The sequence below is a fragment of the Porites lutea genome, chromosome 2, assembly GCF_958299795.1.
Source record: "Porites lutea chromosome 2, jaPorLute2.1, whole genome shotgun sequence".
Lineage (NCBI taxonomy): Eukaryota > Metazoa > Cnidaria > Anthozoa > Scleractinia > Poritidae > Porites > Porites lutea.
Genome location: NC_133202.1, coordinates 52,556,980 through 52,579,479, shown reverse-complemented (window position 1 = coordinate 52,579,479; position 22,500 = coordinate 52,556,980). Strand labels below are relative to the sequence as shown.

Genomic DNA, 22,500 nt, shown 5'->3' with positions numbered 1-22,500 from the left:
AATTTTCTATACATTTGTCTGTAAAAATTTCCCGGGAAAAATTGCAGACAAATATATGGAAAATCTAAAGCAAGCTTCTGGAGAAATTTAAGCATAGTGACGGCCCCCAAAATTTGTTGGTAAAATCCTTTGCTGTGTAGCTTTAGTTTACAGTTCATATTTTTTCCAGAACAGCCGTCTTACGGATATTATTCGATATTAGATTCTCATACAAACACTGCAATTTCTCACGGGTTTGCCTACTCGTCAAGATGGTGTCGAAAACCTTGATAAGGCCTATTAACAGTACGTATCAAGAAAACTAGGCTAAAAAGATTTTTATTCTATATCTTCTTGTTTGGGAGACTGGAACCAAGTTCTGGACAAGCGATACTGACGTCGACAGTCATTTGACTGGCGTCAGACCCGGGATTTTACAGGCCGTAAAGTAACTTAAGTTACAATCATTTTACGTAAGCGGTTTCAGAGTGGCATTATAAGATGTAAGGACGAAAGAACAGTTAAAGGAGCAATATCGACCCCAGAGCTCTTCTACGCATGAAGGTCAGGGAGGAAGAGCTTACGCGCGGAGTCAGAAGGGTAAGCACTGGGGTCGAGATTGTCCTTTTGGTTCAAGGAAGGTTTGCGTACATGTGTTCAGAATTCAAATGCCAAACTGTGGGGTTTCCTGGTGCAAAACTCCTGGACCACCTTGTCTGTATCGATGCTTGTGTAACTGTACACATGTAGAAGCGCGAGCACAGAGCGTGTCTCTACTTGCATAGTAGACGTTGACACAAAGACAGTTACTACAGCCAAGACTGGTACGAGACTCGGCATCGCCTGTCTGCCCGTGCACAGTCTTGTGACATGTGTCTATACTTTAAATGTAAAACTAGAGTGAAGGAGTGCAGCAGGGCTCTGTCTTGAGGAGCTGCATGCCATCAATGATACCCTCGGCAAGCACTTGGAATAATATGGAAACACACAAAAAAACATTGTGACTCTTATTCAATTTGGCCATTTAAAAAAAAATCACCCCAAAATCTTTTGACCCACGCTTAACTGGCTTACAGTCAGGTATGCCCCTGACAACCTAATCTATTCGTGCTCTGCACCCTCTTTTAGCAGACCGTTGTTTCTTAACAGTTGGAATAACAAGTACAGTACTTTTTTCTCCTGGAGGAGGGATCGACACTAGTGTTAAGAAAGCAAGTAAAAGAAATCATTTTGATGAATAAGATGATTTATTTACTTGCTTTCTTAACACTAGAAGCAGAGCTTTAAGCTTTCTTCCTCTTGTTCACTCTAGCCTTGGCAGCCATAATCTCGCCAAATAGGGCAATTTTTGTAAACGTGGCTTTGCAGCAAACTTTCTTTCTGTTTACCGCTCGGGATTTCTCTTGGTCTATCACAGCGGAGCCTTTTCTTGCTTGCCGACGGAATTCTCTCTCCAGAATCAAGCTGGAACTTGTCCTGACTTTCTTGTTCACTTGTTATATTGGAATAAGTAGACTAGGCATCAGAATTCCGAGCAAACTGTTTTTTTGGAGAACGCTTCTTAGCAAACAAGGCTTCTGAAATCAGTAATTGTCTTTCTAGGCCTTCACTAGACTTGCTACAAGTCGACCTCTTGGCGAGCGGAACAAGCCTTTTTTGGCCGTGAAGCGGCCTTATTTTTCTTCTTGCTTCGGAGGCACACAATAAAGTCGTCCCCTTTCAGAAAACGGCTGAACTGCAGAATACCCTACCGCTTGACCAATTTCCTACGCAGCCGGCTACGTGGTACACAGGAATGATAAATAATTAATAAATAAATGTGCGTGCTACAAGTCTAATAGGAAGTGCAAAAACCTTTAGCGAGTAACTCCTCTTTCGTGTAGAATTAATCGCCTATTCATTTCTTATCTAATCTCCAGGCAAGCGATAATAACGCGGCTTTTTAGAACGTTCCTATTAATACCTTAGATCCCTCCGTAGCTCATAGCCAGATTTTAAAATAGCCTTCCATCTTACCGCACCGTCCTACTTTTTCGTCCTTCTTCCCATACGAAACTTCGCGAAATACAGCAAAGATGCTGTTGTTCGTGAAAGATGTCTTTCTTTCAACTCCTTCATGAAACTCGCGAAATATATCAAACTTTTGCTGAACGTTAAAACAGTCAAATTTTTCTTGCCATTTTTTAGTGTTCTTACCATATTTCGAACAACAGAAAGAAACAACATGCCGATAACTGTCACTGTGAATATGCTACTAAAGGCGAATCTTTGTATTTCCATCTTTGACGCCAGACATATCATGCCATCTGAGGTCTGTCTTTTCTTTGGCAAATCGTTCATGATGTTTTTTTGCTTGGTTTGTTACGTCATGAATAGAACAGCTCTTGCGCAACAATTCGATCGCACGCGCTGTTTTACTTTATTGTACGTATTGTAAGTCTGTTTCCGCCCTTTGATTGGTCAATTTGCGGTCCATAACTTACTGTGCAGCAAGATTTCAAAACCATGCTGATTTTGCAGCTCTAAATCTTTCTATCTCGAAAATAAAAATGGTAAAGAAAGTTATCATATGTTTGTAAACAAAGATGACTTGGACTTTAATTTTCCACCTTCCAAATTTTAACTTGTGGTTTTTTTTAGAACGAAGCTGATAAAGAAACTGAATCGTAATCTTATCAAAGAGGATTCTCGTCAGTGATAAAAAACTTTATCGTTGGTCACAGGCCTTTCACAGTTTTCACGGTCACAGCTTCTTTTCCATTTGCAGTGTATTTGTTTTGGTTTTTTTTTTTTTCAAAGAATAACAAAAACAAAAACACAAAGTGAGTCATTTTTATCTATTTTTTGTCAAAAAAAATGGAATTTAGGACTCAATTTGTATATTTTTATACATTCTCTTATAAATTCAAAGTCTAAAAAACTCCCACAGTCTGGGCCGCCGCTAAAACAAATAAATGGTTAAGAAAAAATGGATAACGCAATGTAATTAACGACGAGAAGCGCAAATGTAACAGCCGATTAAATTCCCTTAAAGAAGACAATGCGCCTGTTTATTGTGCAGTGTATAGTAAGCATCACCTTGATTTGCGACTCCACTGTAAATCTCCGCCTCTTAACTGCTCCATCAGGACATCGAAGGGCAACAGTTATCACCTTATGATTCAAAGACAATTTTATTTACTCAATAAATAAATTCATTCCTTCACTAAACAAACCTACAGCTGTACGACCTAAATGACCGCAACCACACTTATGGAACGCAAAGAAAATTTTCGCTAAATAAGATGTTTTTGGTACACCCGTTCACCCTGGTCAACCACACCCATCGAGGTCTTCTCCCTCCCTATTCCTTTCAAACAGCAGCATGGGTTCTTTTATATCCCACAAGAGTCAGCAGTGGAATTACGGCAGAAGAAAGCCTGAAGTCAGTATTCCATCCTTACACATGGTAGAATTCTCTTTCAGGGAGCAAATCAATCAAGCTGTTATCTTTTCAGTTCCAAGATCAGATTTACTTCTTGTATAAATGGTGGCACAAAAAATCAAAATACATTCATTTAATATACTGTTGCAAAAACAAATTGCACATGTCAACCAGGATGTTGCTGATCCTAACTTGTTATATTTACAATATGGCTAGTCTGCATTTGACATCGGACTGGTACAGGATATAGGCAAGATACAGGATATTCGCCAAGAGTATCCACCAACTTACGTAAGACGTCCTTTAAATTCTCCGCTCCAAAAATCTGGGAGACTGTACCGCCTGGTCTCAAGTGTCTGCCATATCATAAGTTTAAAAAAGAATGGAAGTCTTGTCTTCTAACCAACCAAATCTGACCTGAGTATATGTTCTATCACTGATATTATTTGAGATTTTATTCCACTCTTTACTGCTGCCAATTATTTCAATATGACGGTGTCCAACAAGAAAGCTCTTGCTACTTTGGACACCGTACACAAATGAACTTAATATCTTTTAGTTAATTTTTATTTGTAGCTACTTTATTTTCCTACTATGTACACGTATGTAAATATCTTGTATATTGTGAATAAAGTATAGAAGTCAAATGGGCATTGAAGTATTTAAACTGAGAGAAAAAAGGTGGCACCATGACTAACAAATTCAATGTGGAGGGACATTGATTTTTAAGCTAACCGCTGGGTGTTACACTAAATGTATATTGCAGATTTATGAATCCCCCTTTAAATGGGTTTATATCAACCAATATTATAGCATTAAATGTTTTAAAAAGAAATTAAAGATAATTTTTTTAAAAAACATACCCCTTTCTCCTGCAGATCTGGTTCATCAGGAAGCTTCTTGAAAGTACATGGATGAAATAGAAAAAACAAACAAACAGACAAGTAGATTACCATCAAACAAAATGAAGCAAAACTACAAAAACATTATTTGCAATTTTACACTAACCTTGCTTCCATGATGGTAAAGTATTGAAATTTTGGCCCAGAAAAAGTATTGCAAACTTGACTTTTAATTTCAATCTGTTTTATTTTTCGAAAGCCACTTTAAACTCCACTATTTTTTTTTCAGTTCTCTTCTGAAGTCGTGTAAAAGAAAAGTCACTTTTAACAAGATTTACAAACAATTTCAAAGAACTTATTCACCATCATAAACAATCAACACTGTGACTAAACTGAAATTCTTTATATAATAGTGGATAGGATAAAAAGAACACCATCTTTAACCTGATAAGTTTGTTTCCTTTGTCGTAAAAACTCTTGCTTGGATTTCCAGGTAGATACATTGTCTTGTGTAGTGTCACTGGTGTTTACTGCATCACTTCCTTCCTCTGAACTATCATTTTCATCATCCAAAAACTCTTGAGAAAAAAAGTCATCTTCACCTTCAACCTGGCCATCATCCTTAAAAAAAAAATGACACTTTTGGAAAATAACCTAAGGTCTTGTAACTATAGCTCTTAAAATTGAAATTAAAGAAAAAAAAAGATACAGTATACTAATTTTGTTATAGAAAAATAACTATACTACAGTAAAGGTTCTGCATATTAGTGAACTACACCCTTGGCTTTAAAAAGAGTCTCAGCTTAGGAGAGGTGATGTCAGTGGGCTGTATTAAAAAAAGGGTGCTTTCCAAAGTCAGAACTGGCTCAGCAAATTAAGGCCAGACCAGTCATTGTGACAATGAAATAGGCTTTTTCCAAGTGTTTTTTATGAAAACCCAACTCCTCTGCATACTACTACTTGCACGTAGGATTTGATTGATCTGGTTGGGTAGTTTTGATTAAAAGTGAGATTTTCATTGTGATGGGAATAGCCTGGCCAGTCAGTTCTGACAAATGAAAAGTGTCCAAGTGTTCAAGTTGGCAGGTATAGATGCAGTTAGTTAAGGGGGAGAATTGAACAGCTTCTTGGAGCAATTTAGTTCTTTTTGGTTCCACTTTCCTTTTTTTTTTTTCAGCAAAAGTTAAGAACGGTTCATGTTCATAGTAGCCAAGGGAAATCACCAGCCCCAGTCCCCTGCCCTGACTGACAGCCCTGGTATGCTGTTGGAACCAAAAACTCCTCTGGCTTGCAATAGTAAAAACTTAAGACAATTAAATTCTTTATAAATAAGATATGGTCATTATTTTTCTTGACAGCTGTTGACATCTTATGATGACATCACTAGTTTTGAGAAAGATGGCTCAGACAGATACCTGTTATTGTATCAAAACTGTCAAAATCAGTAAAGAAAAGATTTGACTATGTCTAAAGAATGTTGGAGCATTAATTTTCAGTCAAGTGTCCTTTTCTGGGAGTACCTACTTGGGAAAGACGTCTGTTTGAATTGATTAAGAATTGACTGTATTATGTAGTCATCCTGTAAACAACAAATACTAGTGTGGAAAATATCTTTCTGGGCCTGGTTCCTTGAAAGATGGTTAAGTTTAACCCAGGATTAAGCTAAATTTCAAAAACGGTTTTCTAGTCTAAGAACATGCAACTCAAGGTTACAAAATACTGTTGAGCCTTTACTACGAGATACAGTAATGATAACAGAAAATGTTACCCTAAGCAATGCACAGGAATGTAAAGAACAAAAACGGAACAAAACTTTAATCCTGGATTGACGCTAATCAACCTTTCAGCAACCAGCCCCTAGCTTTCTCTTTTTCTATCCTTATTAAATAATTACCTCCTGGCAGGAGTGAAAGGCAAGCTTTCAGGTAACTGAATCAACCACATTTCAATGTTTAATATTTACCCTTAATCTAAAACCTCTTCCTTTCCAGTTGCTGTTAAACTTGTAAAACTCAGCTTCTTTTTTTGCTCTTAATGCTTCCTCTCTGGGTGCTAAAACATTTTCTTTATAAATGTCAACCTATCAGGTTTCAGAAAATTTAACATTAGTTTGTGTGTTTTTACCGGTAACCAAAGGTGTAAACTTCAAAATGCAATCTTACATGAAAGCTTAATTTACTTTAAAAATGAGTGAGTGCATGGGCTGGTACATTATTGTAAAAATAGAACATGTTACTAATATTTTTCGTCATCAAAAATATGCTAAAAGTACAGCTAGTACCTTATTATCTTGCAGAAATTGTTTCATTTGCAAAATTCTTTTCCTCTTCTCATTCAATTCAGCATCAGAGTACCTTACTAAAAAATTCAAGAACAACACAGTAACTCTCCTTGAACTAAATGTATTTTAACCAAAGATAAGTATCTCCTATCAATCCCACTGTAGGGTTGTCTCTAGCATGATATTATAACCAAACTCTTTATCAACTTGTAAGACTTTTAAAAACACTTAAGAGTAAAAATCTATGGTCAAAACAATGTTTTGACTACCACTAGGTTGTTGTTTATGTGTTACAAGTGAAATTTGATTCAGGTTAAATTTTTTAACCCAGTTAAAAGTGAAGTTTAAGAGGAATCTGTAAGAGCATTATCGAGATATTTTGGGATGAAGTTTTCATGGTTAGAAAAATGGTAAAAAATTGACAACCTTGTTACGCCGCAAAATGTAATAATCGCCGCAAAATGTAATATTAACGCAAAATGTAATAAGAATCGCCACAAAATGTAATACTAACGCAAAATGTAATAACATTGACGCAAAATGTAATAAAATTTTCAACGCAAAATGTAATAATCTTTCAACGCAAATTGTAATAACTTTTCTAACGCATAATGTAATAACGCAAAATGTAATAATTTCCGAAATAAAGACGTGCATGCTATTTCAAAATCGGTATTGTGGCTCAGTAACCAGTAGCTGATCCAGATCTTCATGTGAATTATTATTATTATTATTATTACTATTATTATTATTATTATTATTATTATTATTATTATCAATATTGATATTAATAATAGTAATAATATTTATTTTCTTCTGCTTCTTCTTCTTCTTCGTCTTATCACTATTAATGAAATAACGGTTGAAACGTCATGTTACTTCCGTGCTGAGCTAGTCTCTCTCGATCGCGGCCGTGTTTTGTCTCGTCACGCAACACTCTTCCCCGACAAAGGAGGAGGAGCATTGTGTGACGAGACAAAAATGGCTGCAAGAGCTTGCTGTACTGTACCACAACTGTAGCAACTGAGAGACTTGGTTTAATTTCAGGTGTTGAATTTAATTCAGTCAAATAAAATAGCTGTTGTCGAAAACAAGTAATAGAATCAACTTTCAAAGCGTAATTCAAATGCATTTAAAATAGAAGATATCTGTCACACTTTTTTTCATGAGAACCAGACAACTTTGGCTGTAGCTTACTCTTAAGTTCTCATTTAATAGAGGCTGAATTGTTCTTAATGCTGTTTTTTAGGTCCAAGTTTCTTTTATGTTGAAGTTTCTAAGCTTTGCAAAGTCAAATCAGTTTGCCTTGTAAGGCAGTTGTCGTTTGCCCAGAACAGATAGCGCAAAATTTTTTTAGTTAGCCCAGTAACGCATTTTTGATTGCAGTAGAGCTAATCTGATGCACAAAAACATTGAATTTGCCTGGCAAGGCAGTTGTGATTAGAAGACAGGCCATCCTCTTTTTTTTCTCCGTGTAGCGTCGTCCGACCGACCCAAAGTTTTGGCATTTTCACAAAAAAAGTAACGACCTAGTTAAACCATTTTTCACTTGAAATAGTTCTATTAATCTGAAAAATGAGCATAGTAACAGCATAGAGAAAAACAGGAACAAAGACATAAACATTTTTTACAGTATATTGTGTATTTTGTTAATCCAAATATGTGAATGTTAACTTTTAACGTCGTCCTTGGGTACCAGGGCCTCCTATTCCGAGACTTCTTGTGATTTTGTTTTTAGGTTTTTTTTTTCAATCCGACCGACCGACTCAATATCAGGAAACGCATTCGACGCTAAACGAAACCTTGAATTTGTTCAGCAACGCAATCGCCATTGGCTTAGAGTTGACGGCGCCAAATCTTGAACTGGGAGATCCATAAAGAGTGCGCAATTTCGTCTTTTTAGGGCCGACCTTTTTTGACCACTTGAGGGGGAGGGTGTATGGGTAATTTGGTTTGGGTTAGAATTTTTGGAAAATTATGGGAAACTGTCTACATAAGCCTCCCCTAAGCCAGCATTAACACTTATTTCTCACTTAGGGCGAAATGTTGGCTTAGGACGGCTAGGTGGGCACCTTATTGGGACCTGTATTACGTTCAAATCAGCGGAAACAAACGTCCCATTCGGTTACCTAAAGATGATTACATCTCCTCATTTCAACTGTTTCATTGTAATATTAGCAATAATAATAATAATAATAATTAATATTAATAGTAATATTAATATTATTAATAATGTTAATATTAATATTAATATCAATAATAATAATAGCTTATAATTTAATTGAAGATGTGAATTCGCTACTACCGATGACTGAGCAACAATACCGATTTTGAAATAGCATGCACGTCATTCGGAAATTATTACATTTTGCGTTATTACATTATGCGTTAGAAAAGTTATTACAATTTGCGTTGAAAGATTATTACATTTTGCGTTGAAAATTTTATTACATTTTGCGTCAATGTTATTACATTTTGCGTTAGTATTACATTTTGCGGCGATTCTTATTACATTTTGCGTTAATATTACATTTTGCGGCGATTATTACATTTTGCGGCGTAACAAACCTTGATGTTTGGCCCGTTACCTGTGGAAAATGAAGCGCTTTTGACATGCAATTTCACCTCATACCAGTTTCAATATTTTTAAAAATGTGTGTCAAAGATCATGGAGATAGCTCCAGCTGATTGCTACAAAGAGGCATTTGATTAGTATGTATCAAGGCACTTAATTAATTAAATTATGTATCAAGGCACTCTTGATACATACCCCCCATACCCCCCCCCCAGGGGGGGCCAGGCCTCTCTTATTTTCAGACCAAACTGAGGCCCCAAAAAAATTTTTTTGAGACCGGACCCACCCCCGCCCCCTCCCTAAACTGAAGGTCTGGATCTGCTACTGTCTTGTTAGTGGTTTTGTAAACATTTCAGTCTACTTTACAAATTAGCGAATAATTTTCAAACCACTTAAAAGCTTTTTTTGAAAAATTGAAATTCCCAAGATTAAGCGTTGTTTTAGGAGACCTTTGAGTCTCAAGATTATTTTCATATTGTAAGGTAGTGAAATAAGGGCTGGATTCCGCTTAAACTTCACGAACACTGAGGTGGCTATTGGAGGAAAAAGCTTCCATGAATGATTTTGGACGAACAGTTCCCAGTGCTGTAAGTAAAATAGGTAATGGCATAATTCCATTGCAATGACAGCTCCAATGTTTTTGCAACCCTGATCATAATAAATTTTCATTTTTATCTAATACAACTGTGGTGGCAATTTTCTCAAACCTTTGTTTATGGCGACGTAGTTTATGCTCAAACTTGGGAGGCATTGACCCTGAAAAACTGATCGAGCCACCTTAAGACCAGTTGACATGTTACTCATTCCTCCAGAGGAACTGACTAATAACTGACTAATCTGTAGGTTGCACTGACTTCTAAAATTAACTGTAGGTTCTTAACCAATGAGATGACAGATGATGAGTACAAAGTAAGCTTATAATAATTACAATAATCATGCAAAATATCTTATCCATAAGCTTTAAAAATTTGTATTAGTGTAATGTGTAACTGATTTTTTGGCATTTACAGGAAATCACAGCATTATTGTTTCACTCTTCTTTGCTGCCTACTGGGGGGTTTAAGTATATAATCGTATATTTTTCATAAAATATTTAGAAATATAAGACACCTTTTTTACACGACCCGTCTGATGACGTTTGAAGAACTTTGCCAAGCAGAAGGCTGATGGGTGAACCAAACAAATGCATAATTAACGTCAAAAAACCAAAGCTGATAAAAAGCCATAACAGCGTCATCTTTAGAGTCATAGCATTCATTCCACCCCAAAAAGCAAGCCCTAATACACCACAACCCGCAATTAGTACGATCCATGTTTTGTCGAAGGCCATTTTGTTTTTATCCGCGACTGCACTGGGGCGAGTTCAACAAAAAAATATATGCAAGGTTGACGTCATCTAAGAAACATGGCTGCTGTTCGTAGGATTCTACGGAAAAATTTGTTGAAAAGCTCACTTTTACAAAGATGTTTAGGGCTTAGAAGTTTTTCAACACATGTAGATGATTATGTGTCAGGGATTACGGATCACCAAAAACAGGTTCATTATTTCTAACGAGATTTCTTATGTAATTTTATTCTTACGCAACTTCGCCTGAGAACCGTGACTGTGATGGCTGTGATGCATCTCTTTGTATAAACTACCTTCCCGTTTTAGATTGTTAGAATTCTAACCGTTATTCTTCCAGTTACGAGAGACGGTGAACAGTTTCTGTCAGAAGGAACTGGCGCCATTTGCTGATCAAATCGATAAAGAAAATAACTTCGCAGAGTTGCGGGTGAGTGACTGTTCTGTCGTCCACATCCGCAATTGTTCAGTGTACTAGTACTTGTACTAGCATTTAGATCTAAACTTAATCTTTGTCGGCTTTGACCGAATGTTGGTTAAATAGAAATTAAGTTTTTTTCTCTCTTAAAACTTGTGTGTGGCGATATGCTAGCTCAAGACCTTTGGGTAATGGAACAGAAATTCACAGTCTTTCAATCTCACAATATGTTGTCTGTACATTTACATGTACAGTAAAACCTCAACAGAACAGAGACCTAAAGGACAGATCCAAGTATGTGCAGCACAGGAGTGTCAATATAGTAGAGAGATCGCTTGCCTTTTAATTGTATTTCGTAATGTATTTTGGAACCAAGTGAAGTCTCTATGAAAGAAGTTCTTTCTCTTGATCACATGGAGTGGGGGCTGGGTTGGAGGTGTGTCGCTCGGACAGACCTGGGGGATACACGAATCCTTTTGGCATGGTGCTTTTATCAGCAATGTTCAATAATAGCTTATTATGTGCTTTTTAGTGCATATTTGGGTAAGATGTCCACACAGCCCCATTTTATGCACAAAAAATGTTCAACTCTATTCATGTTCACTGTTTGTGTGACAATGCATAAGATTGCCACATGCACAACAAATGTATGTGTGGCTGTGCAAAAATCTTACCCAGATTTGTGCTCAGATATTACTACTTGACAAAGTTTATTGTTTCAGATATATTTTAATTTAAGAGTAATGTACTGGTACTTTGTAAGTCTGGTCAACTCTATGGTTTTTTAAGGATGCCAGCCTAAAATTTAAAACTAAATGTACATGGCTACTTGCATTGTTCATTTATGTATACCTGTCGTTATTTGTAGGACTTTTGGAAAAAACTTGGTCAATTAGGACTTTTGGGAATAACAGTACCAGGTCTGTATTTAAATTGAAGCAATTTTTAAATACAAAAAGATTTCATGTAACTGAATGAGTGTACTGATGTAAAGCAGTTTTCACTTTTTTAGTTATTTCTGTTTTACCCAAAGTATTTTTTCTGATCTAATGTGTAAAGTAAAATTTCGTTTATGGTTACAATATTAATTCACCTGTTCATATATATTATACCCTCATTTTCCCTTTATTTTCCCTTTAGTGAAACCTTTGTTAATAAGACCCCAGATTAAACTAGCACCCTTTCAGTACAGTGTTCAATCTAGAAAACAAAAAGAACAAAGTCAACAAATGAATTGTGAATCGATCAGCTAAGTAACATACACTGTTTGCAGAACATTAAAATGTACAATACCTGTGAAAGACCTTACAAAAAAACTACTCGTAAGCATGTAGTCTGAAATGATAGTCATTTTGTGCACTCATTTCAGGCTAGTAAGCACACCTTTTGTAAAATTTATATATATTATTGACTGCTGCTTTGGAAGTACTTGTATACAAGGTAACCTTTTTTTGTATCAGTAAGACTTCACAATAATTTCATTTTGCACCAGAATGGAATATTCAGCAACAATGATGTAAAAATGTGGCCTAGATTGAACACTGCTCTATTATTAACCTGACACCAGCATCAGAAAGAGTATCTACGTAAGATTTTTAATTAAGAGAGGCCCATTCTTTGTATGTTATCTTGATTCCGATTTTATTTTAAATACAAAAATTACATATTGTGTTGTCCCTATTCCCAAATCAAGGGAATTTAGTCTATCATGTAATATTTTACTGTTTCCAGTCCCTGGCCAATTTCCCTTGGCATTATACAGTAAATTATGGGCTTTAGGGTGTTACTAGAGTAGACACAATTATTCTGTTTTAATACAGTGGCTGTTCTTTTCATGATGCTCCAACAGAGAAATATGACGGCACTGGCCTTGGATACATGGACCACTGTATTGTCGTGGAAGAAATGAGCAGATTCTCAGGAGCTATTGCTTTGAGTTACGGTGCACATTCAAATTTGTGTGTCAATCAAATTGCGAGAAATGGCACTGAAGCTCAAAAAGAGAAATATCTTCCAAAGGTTAATACATAACTACTATAAATAAATGAATGTAATGTCACCTTCCATTTTAAGTATCCAGACAAATGGCTGGTTACATCAAAATGTAGATCAGACAAAACTAAGCAGACCAGTCGAGATGATTCACAGTATTAGGCAGGATAACCAGAGAGACTGGCTACAAAGGCCTACATTTGTGTGGACTTTTTTTAATTTTTTTAAACCTAGTTTTGAGTAGGCAGCAAAAAAATGATTTCACTGGAATATCAAGGGGGAAGTTAAGACTGCCAGCTGCTGGCTCATTTTAAGAGGCTGCAAAAGTAAGGACTGCCAGATGCATTTTAATTTATTTCGCGGGACACTGCTTAGCACTGCTTGACCTGACTTATGTGATTCTCATTGTGTGATGACCTGATCTCACTTGTCCTTGGATGTTTTGTTGTTTTTTTTTTCACACTTTTTGCAGGGCAAGAATGCAATCATGATAGAATTTACAAGAAGACATATAATAATTAAAGAAATAAAAGTAATCAATTATAGTTACAAGAATAGTTAAAAACAATTGCTGATCCCCCCAAAAATGTGAAAAAAACAATGACAGCAGCACACCCAGGCCAATACTCCAGGCTGCAACCATGATCTCAGTCAAGGTAGAGAGGTGTCCGCTTTAAAAGGGCAGAAAAAAAACAGTGTGCATATCCTCATGCGCATTTACTTGTTTATATGGTGGGCATAGAGATAAAACAATAACACTGTAAAAAAAAGTGTGTATTTGCTTTTCAGCTCATATCTGGTGAGCGCATGGGTGCTTTAGCCATGAGTGAATCTGAAGCTGGATCTGATGTTGTGAACATGAGAATTAAGGCTGAGAAAAAAGGTACTGATATCTAGAAGGCCTTTAACACTACATGTAGCTTCCCGTACGAAACGCGCAGCGCTGTTACAGCGCTGCAGAATGGCTTCAAGAAGCGCTGCAGAATAGCTGCAAAGAGGCTGGCTGCAGCAGTCACAAATTTTGGCTGTTCGGGGCAGCGCTATGAAGCCGTTTGAAAGCGATAAGCAGCGGTTTAGCAGCGGTGGAAAGGACACACAAAAACGCTGTCAGCGCTGCCAAATAGCTGCAAACGTGTACAAAAATTCAAAGAATTATGGCATTTGCCTGATTCGATAATGCGGTTTGGCAAATTAGTGCCATCACGCAACGCAGTCCGGAAACCGGCTTAGTAGCAGAGTAAAAACCACTAGAAAGTCAAAATGCAACTTATACTTTATTAGTATCCACGCGTACACGTTACAAAAGCACGTGACATAGAACAAATCTGCAACAGTCTCGCTTTGTAAATATTTAGCCATCACGGTCACTCATCTGAATGTAAGACCAACCATTAACATGCAGACATTGAAAATTATCTTTTTAAAAAGAAAGAGAATAACACTGATTGTTCTACATAAAGTTTACACGGCCATTAGGCAAATGATATTTTGATTCGTTGCAACGGGCTAAGCTGGACATTGCTCACCTTGACGTTTCGTCCATGATCCACGATCTTCTACACTTTTTTCATGAAAGAGATCAACCCAATTTTACGTTGGTCGTCGTTAAATTTTACAATGGACTAAGGAACGAACATTACCACAAGCGTATAAGAATCTTGTAAGTGCGAACCCCAGCTGAGATTCTTGTATCTGTGTTTCTTGCTCTGGTTCGATTCGTCGATACTTAGCGTAGAAGTCACTGTTCAGTGCGTTGTTTGCAAATACGTTTGAGCTGTTCCATCCAAAAACTTCAACAGAACTTCCACCTCGAAACAGAACTAGATGCAATAAAACTTAGAATGTTTGCGCCTTTCATTCAACGGTTGCAAATGTTCTGTGTTTGTCTAGAGATGTAATGCAAAAGGACCGACCAATTAGATTACAGCCTAGAATGTCTCCAGGGAATTAGCGATAACATTCCCACACTCGCCGGTCACGGAATGAAATTTATTGAAATCTTTATTCCGAAAGCATAGGATTTGGAGGTTTATTCAATAAGTGATCTTCTTTGCGCACAAGCTTACTCACATTTCTTAGAGGTACAGTCAAAGTTTTCGCGTTATAAAAGCCGTAATCTGTGCCAAGGCTTTATCTGGCGATTCATGTTATTGGCGCTCAAGAAAGTCAGATCGACCGCAGCTGAATTGTAGCGTTACTGCAGCTACTTCGCAGCGTTTGAAAGTCGGCAACTGCGCTGCAAAACCGCTGCCGAGAGCTTCAAAGAGCCTTCAAAGGCTGCACAGCGCTTTTGCATCCCGCTGCAACTTGAATGAAGCTGCTGTTTGGCTTCTAAAAGGCTGCTGAACAGCTGTAATTTAGCTGTACAGCTATTTTGCAGCGATTTTGTGGCGCTGTACAGCGCTGCAAGTTTCGTAAGGGTTTATATCAAACTCAAAAAACTATGATACACTGATTGAAATATTTCAGGACTATTGATTGTGAAGTGACCAATCACACTTAAGTTCAGAACATGCCAGCAAACCTTAAAATCGCAAACTAGTCACAACAATAGGCAACAAAATTATTTGAGACATCCTGTCCTAAAGGAGCTTTCTGGTGTTTTACTGACTTCAAAAGAGGAAAATAAAGCTTTTTCTGCCCATCCCCTCCCTGCAATGTTGAGCCATTGTTCGAGCTACCTATAGAAAACAACAAAAACCCCAACTGTGAATGAAGGAGTGGGGGCAGGGGTTGGGATTCCTTTGTTCTCTGAAGTTACAATGTCTCAACAATTTTGTCGCTGACAATGTAGCTTACTTTTTGTGGCTTAGTTTTCTCATGCCAATTGGCTTTTCCCTGCAGCGAAATAACAATTAATGGCAAAAAAGTTTTTCTTTGTTCATCTTTGACAAGTAATGAATGTGCAACAAGAGGGAAGTTAGAGTCTCATAAGGGACTGAAGTTACCTATATCATTCAGAAACCTTACTTGGTCACTGAGGTAAACTGAGATGAGGCCCTACAGTATAAGTGCCATAAGCAAGCTTCAAAGGCTTGATGGTAGAAGTATTCTTCGTTTTCACTGTCACACAATAAACACAGCACAAGAAAATAAATTGGAAACTGTCCAAATCTCAGGTCTTTGTGGCTCACAGTTTCTGAGTTATTTGCACAAACATTTCACTCACCTTTGTAGAGCTCTGTATGGAGACGCCATATTGGTGGGCAGAAACTGTCCACCAATATGGCCACCGGAAATCAACAAAAATATCTGTTCACTTTTTCTATTAAAGCTCTTCCTTCTCACTCGGGAGCCAGCATACGTGCTCGTAAACACATCTTTAAATACTTGAAATGGTTAAACTTCTGAAAATCATTAGAGGAGAGACTTTTTTCAATGAGACAGCATTCCTGTTTTGGTGTCACCTGCACACACTGTGAAAACTCAGAAGTTCAAATTGCCCTATTTTCGAAATGAAACATGGTTTGGGACTGGAAACTTGTACAAAGATTTTTTTCTATTTATCTTAGTGTAAATAAGAGTACAGAAAACCTCGCTTTTTTGACTTTGCAATCTGATGACATCACTGTGAAAACCATCAACTGATATCCTGTGCCTAAATTGTCATTGTATGGAGGAGTTTTTTCGTCATATTATGCATTGAAAAAAGAAGTGATATTAAACATGTTGCCTATACATGTGTTGGTAATTTAATTAATAATTTGTAATTGACAAGTGTCAATTAATAATGCCCTGTTGTTTTAGGTGATTACTATGTTCTCAATGGAAACAAAATGTGGATTACAAATGGTCCTGATGCTGATGTTCTAGTAGTTTATGCTAGAACAGATCCAAGCAATCCCAAAAAACAGCATGGAATTTCATGCTTCTTAATTGAAAAGGTATTCTTAGTACAGTACATAATTATATATTATTACAAGGATCCTTGAATTTTGATGTCCCGACAATGTTTTCTGTGAAGTCTGTGAGTCTGAATTGTTCATATTAACATTCTAATGTATGCAGTTGCTGGATTATGGTTCCCATTCTTATGTTGGCTTTTAAGCAGAGGAAGAATTTGACATAAAAGATTGTAACTCAAATAATGATGAGACCTTTTTCCATGCTTCCTGCACACTTAATAATACCTACATACAGCTGTGATTTCTATACCATTTACTATTTTTGTACAGGGAATGGAAGGATTTTCCACAAGCCCTAAACTAGACAAACTAGGTATGAGAGGTTCCAATACATGTGAACTGGTGTTTGAAAATTGTGAAGTTCCAGGTATTTACATTTTTGTTTATACTTTAAATTGCAATAAAATTTATTTAATGAACCCCTGCAGTATATAATGGGTAATATAAATTTTATCGCTAACAAGTTTAAAATCTCGCCCACTCCCAGGGGCCCCACTCACATATTTTAATGACGGGGGGGTCCGAAGGATTTTTTTGGGTCAGACATTTTGGCCAAAAGGGATTTTTTTTGGGTCTATGAAAGACGCCGGGTCGCGAAAACAACAGAGGGATTTTTTTGGGTATTGTATTTTTCATCAGCTCAAATCAAAAATAACGTAAGTGCAATTTATAGTTTTGTTTTTGACCAAAACAAAAGTTGAAGTTGGCATGTTTTAGCTTTCCAGAAGATAAATAATAAAATTTGCTGATGCAAAAACACTGAGGGATTTTTTTGGGTATGCTAAAAATAGTAGGGATTTTTTTGGGTAGACAAATTCTGAAGTTGGGATTTTTTTGGGTATAAAATATGAACCTCTGTCGGACCCCCCCGTCATTAAAATATGTGAGTGGGGCCCCTGGGCTCCCACTTCTCTTTGATGTTCCTGGTCAACTGCCAATTACAGCATATTTTATAGTCTCCATAATCTTTACTATTTCTTGGGTAAAACTGTTTAAACTAAATTAGTGTAACTTGATTATGTTCTCTGAAGGCAAATATAATTATATATATGCCTGCGCATTTAATAAGACATTTACCAGATGGTAAATGTAGTTAATGGAACATGAAGCCCCAGGGGGGGGGGGGGGGGTAGGCTAAGGTAGCCTGCCCCAATGTATGCTCTGTTCGATCAACAAAGCCTTATTTATGAACGAAAGCACGCTAATTTTAAGATACAAACAAACTGTTCGTGGTTGGAACCTGACTAATTTGTCGTATGTTTGTCATCATATTTTTCTTAGCATCGCGCACATTGGTCCCTGTTTTCAAGGCCCTATTCATGGCTAGACTTTAATCATGATAAGACTAGGTAGCTTATGGTACAACTGTATTCATTGGTCGAGATTTGAGACACTGTCTAGCTATAAAGTTCTGCTATTTCACACCTGGTCATTATTCGCCTAGCTTGCACGAAAGCAAACAGTTACAGTAATTATTAATTATTACGCCATCTTGTAGTAATTGTCTTATTTGCCTGCGTGCGCTATTTAGTTGTGTTACCTTTTCAAGCGTATCTTAAGCGGAATAGTGACATTAATACACAATAATTATTTATTTTCTATGTATATTTTATAAATACACACTGTTATGCACCCTACATCATGTATATTGATAATCTATCTAAGAGAGATAATTAATTTATTCATATCTAGACTAAGAGGGAGAAAGGAAAAACCAAAATGATTCAAACTTCACAAATTTCAGATATGAATATTTCTATTTTTTTTTCTTTTTTGTTGTATTTTTGTGCAGTTGCAGCAGTTGTAGTTTTATTTCAGTTAATTTGTATTTTTTCCATTCTCTTTGGGTATGTTAATTTTAATGAATATAAAACAAAGGAAAAACAAAAATTAACTGCAACATATACATTTTTGCTTACCAGTAAACATTGTTTTATATCTGTTTTACATAGCTGCCAATATTATGGGTGGAGAAAACAAAGGTGTTTATGTTCTTATGAGTGGTTTGGATTTGGAAAGACTTGTTTTAGCAGCAGGACCTGTAGGGTATGTATGTTTTACTATTCCTAAATATTGTGATGATGAGTAGTTAGTGAAGCCTGATTTCTCTACAACTGAGAAACAAAACATTACAACATCACGGCAAAGTTTTTAATTGTCGGAAACTACTTCTCTATTGACAAACATTTTTTGCTTAAGAACTATTTCAGGCTTGGCCTTCTCCTATGAAGTTATAGAAAGCAGTTATGGGGAAAATGGTTATGTCCTTTTGTTGCTTTAGTTTGTTAGTCCTCATTGTTCATGATTATCATGAAAGCCCTAGTTATATTTCATGATATATAAAGGAAACTCATATTGTAGCCTCTTGAGTAAAGTCAAATAAGTGTCAAATAATATTGTACATGAATACACAGGTTTCCTGCATTAGAAACCTTGCTTGACAGTTCCAATGGAAAACAAAACACTAATCTAAAAACTACTTTGCAGTGGTTATAATACAAATTATGTCAAAGAGTTTGAAATTCTGTAATAAAGTTTTACATGCATGTACATGTACATGAAGTTATGAGAACAATAATTTTGTTGTCCTTTTTATCAAACCATCAGTCTTATGCAGGCATGTGTCGACGTCTCCTTTCCATATGCCCATGTGCGAGATGCTTTTGGCAAAAAAATTGGTGAGCACCAGGTAATCCTCTCCAATGCATCATCAACTGCCGCCGCAGTTTGTTTTTTAACTATTATTACATATTTCTATAAAAACTCGGAGTCGGTAGAAATCATTAGTTTGCAAAGGTATTGGAACTAACATTACTCTAGTCCAGGGCTCAAAATAATTTTTGGACAGTTGCTGGTCATGTTGACTAGCGTAACTTACAAGTTTAGGCTATGGTCTCGTTCCTGACCAGTCATTTTCACAAAGCCACAGATATTTGAGATCGTCAGATGAATTTATAACTGCAAGCAGCTAAAATGTTTTATGATTGAACTGTTTTTGTGATTTAAAGAATCAATGTGAATAAATCTATTTTCCCAGGTATTTATTTGAAAGCCATGTACTTTGGACCAGTCAAGATGACCAGCCCGTTAACTGAAAGTTTGTCTGGACCTGTAAATGCTCATCTGACCTCATCTGGGCCAGACATTGTCCATTGACCGGCCATTATTTTGAGCACTGTAATCTAAGCTGGGTTGTGAATACCTTTGTGTTTTCTGCTCACCCAACCACACTCTGATTCACAGTCTGCCTTTTTCCTTTTCTCGTTAGTCAATACCCCTCCAGAGATATATAAAATATATTGCTTTTTGTTTTCAGTTAATTCAAGCTAAGATGGCTGACATGTATACACGCCTTAATGCTTGTAGGAGTTATGTATACTCTGTTGCTCGTGCTTGTGATGCTGGACATGTCAACACTAAGGTTTGTTTATAATTCTTCGGTTGATAAATGATTTAAAATTGTATTGTGATGCCCCCCTCTGCTGTCTTGGAAGTTGGTAATCTGCAGTCAGACAACTCTTCTGTCTGCCGGCGAACATAGGATAATATCACTAAATGTAGTCTCCCTCTAGTCATAGGTACCTTGCAAGTAGTGGTTGCTCTCTTGCATAGGTTTTAGCGTTTACGAAGTAATTCACATACCTTGTTTGCCACGTAGTTGGTTTTGTTTTTGCCCTTTGAGAAACTACGCAAACAGACAAGCCATGCCACAAACGACTCCATAAATGCTAAAAGCCATGCGAGAGAGGGTAGTGGTGGGAATTTTTCTGGTGTAACTTCCTTGATGCGGATGCTAAGCTGAATCAGTTTGGGCCCCCCCTAGGAATTCACTCCAGGATCTGTTTTACTGCTTTTGAGTCTAATCTGCCTATTGTAAGTATAATAATAAGCAGGAAAAGCATTCAAATGCCCTGTAGAGTGGGGCAGAAGGGACCTCAGATACCTTCTCATTTAGCCTGCATCACAGAAAGTTGTACATCAGATATTGTGGTAATTTGCCTGGCTGCAACCCAGGCTAAACTTGTTTTGGCTGTTTTCCCATTAAAGATCATATGATGTTCCGGAATAAATTCCCCCTTTGTCTTGTGAATGAAACAGTACAGTTTTCTAGGGTAACATCACGTGCTCTATCAAAAGATAGGCTCTTTTGACATTCCTTTACTGCTTATAGAGCAATACCATGTTCATATCAAATGCCAACATTTTAATCTAATTTTCTTTGGTAGGACTGTGCAGGTGTGATTCTATATGCAGCTGAGAATGCCACACAGGTCGCGTTAGATGCTATTCAAATTCTAGGTAAGATTAACTAGAAAACCGTTCTGTGAATACTGACTTCTGATTGGATAAAATTACGAGCCGCGGGAGTCGTGCCACATACGGGATTTACAAAACAAGGTTGCGTTAGGCCTGTTAACACGCAACATGCACAAATTTTGTTGCAAAAAGTAGAACCACTCTCTACTTCTGCAACATTTTTCGCAGCCTGCCACAACCTGAATTGTTTCAAGGTTTTTTTTTCAGGTTTGGTTATTAGAGTTAAAACGCGCAACATCGCTATTCAACTCGTTTTTCAGCAATGTAAGCTTCCATTCCTCCCGGGTTGAATGATATTTAGGGTAAACTTTAACGAGCTTCCGCACACTTTTGCACTTAGATTACTGCAATCAAGGTAACTGCAAAGTCAGAGTTTTTACAAAGACTTTCCCGGGCAAGTCTTGGGACTTTACAGTTCTTGAATTCGCCCCGCTTAGAAGTCTGTGCTCCCCACCAAGCCTTGGGAAAGCCCAAAGTGGAGGCGGGCATCTTAGTTGTATGTAGCGTTGATAATAATTCTTATTTTGGTCTCGTCCTTTCACCCAGGTGGAAATGGTTACATAAATGATTATCCTACAGGAAGGTTTCTTCGAGATGCTAAATTGTATGAAATTGGTGCTGGTACAAGTGAAATAAGAAGGTGGTTAATAGGCGAGAAAATCAACTCTGAGTTTCTTTAACATTATGATTATCTACAATACTCCTCTGTGATCTGACACTATTCATCTTCCCCGGAAATCTTGGACGTTGGAAGTGAATATTTCTCAATCAGCTGGCCTTCCAGCCTCACGATATGATAACAAGGAAAGTTTGGTGGCCAAGAAGTAACCTTTTAATGGCTACCAATGAACATATGGGGGGAGGAGTGGGGGAGTATTTGAGGGGTTGGAAACTGGGGCGGAGATAGGAGATATGAATAGGAGAATAAAGTGGTAGGAACTAAAAAGAAAGCCTTACAATATGTTGGGGTTTTGTGTTGTGCAATGTATTTTCACCGCGAGTTCAGGTGTCGAAATGTTTACACGGATCATTTTTATCTACTTCCCGCCGAGCAAAAAGGATAAATGGTCCGTCATAAAAAAAGCCAACTTCCATTCCCCGCGGGTTAAATAATATTTGGGGTAAGTTTTAACGTGCTTCCGTAGTCTCTTGCACTTAGATTATTGCAATCAAGGTAGCTGCAAAGCCAGAGTTTTTACAAAGACTGTCCAGGGCAAATCTTGGGACTTTATATTTCTTTATTTACTACCGGGAAAACTTGTTGTTCAGGTCTATATATTTATTTAATAGTACTCATAGCTTATAACTATCATTATTACTGGTTAAGTACGTTATTTAACATTAACAGTAATTCGCGGTTAATATGTGAAATATGTAATTGTTGCGATGTATCGCATCAAAACTTGAATTTTAAACTAAATA

The 22,500-nt window shown here is 37.0% G+C and overlaps 2 protein-coding genes across 5 annotated transcripts in view; one reads left to right on the top strand and one right to left on the bottom strand.

Annotated features, from left to right (window-relative positions):
* Window positions 1–10,443, bottom strand: part of LOC140927187 (UBX domain-containing protein 8-like) — an 11,753-nt gene extending 1,310 nt beyond the window's left edge. Inside the window, exons 1-6 of one of the 3 annotated variants that reach the window (XM_073376832.1) lie at window positions 10,212–10,443; window positions 6,527–6,603; window positions 6,209–6,325; window positions 4,690–4,866; window positions 4,267–4,302; window positions 3,058–3,132 (exon numbers count right to left, since the gene is read on the bottom strand). In XM_073376832.1, coding sequence (XP_073232933.1) covers window positions 3,058–3,132; window positions 4,267–4,302; window positions 4,690–4,866; window positions 6,209–6,325; window positions 6,527–6,603; window positions 10,212–10,431 — 702 coding nt within the window. In that variant the 5' untranslated portion in view covers window positions 10,432–10,443. The remainder of the gene's footprint in view (window positions 1–3,057; window positions 3,133–4,266; window positions 4,303–4,689; window positions 4,867–6,208; window positions 6,326–6,526; window positions 6,604–10,211) is intronic. The other 2 variants (XM_073376833.1, XM_073376834.1) reach the window with 2 other exon arrangements.
* Window positions 10,444–10,506: 63 nt separating this feature from the next.
* The window catches only part of LOC140929005 (isovaleryl-CoA dehydrogenase, mitochondrial-like), a 12,023-nt gene continuing 29 nt past the window's right edge, over window positions 10,507–22,500 (top strand). Inside the window, exons 1-12 of one of the 2 annotated variants that reach the window (XM_073378819.1) lie at window positions 10,507–10,638; window positions 10,787–10,876; window positions 11,733–11,784; window positions 12,714–12,883; window positions 13,646–13,739; window positions 16,604–16,740; window positions 17,032–17,128; window positions 18,714–18,807; window positions 19,369–19,450; window positions 20,078–20,182; window positions 20,988–21,060; window positions 22,238–22,500. The exon at window positions 22,238–22,500 is cut by the window's right edge and continues 29 nt beyond it. In XM_073378819.1, the coding sequence (XP_073234920.1) occupies window positions 10,507–10,638; window positions 10,787–10,876; window positions 11,733–11,784; window positions 12,714–12,883; window positions 13,646–13,739; window positions 16,604–16,740; window positions 17,032–17,128; window positions 18,714–18,807; window positions 19,369–19,450; window positions 20,078–20,182; window positions 20,988–21,060; window positions 22,238–22,365 (1,254 nt within the window). In that variant the 3' untranslated portion in view covers window positions 22,366–22,500. Of the gene's footprint in view, window positions 10,639–10,786; window positions 10,877–11,732; window positions 11,785–12,713; window positions 12,884–13,645; window positions 13,740–16,603; window positions 16,741–17,031; window positions 17,129–18,713; window positions 18,808–19,368; window positions 19,451–20,077; window positions 20,183–20,987; window positions 21,061–21,624; window positions 21,794–22,237 lie in introns of those variants that run through there. The other variant, XM_073378818.1, reaches the window with a different exon arrangement.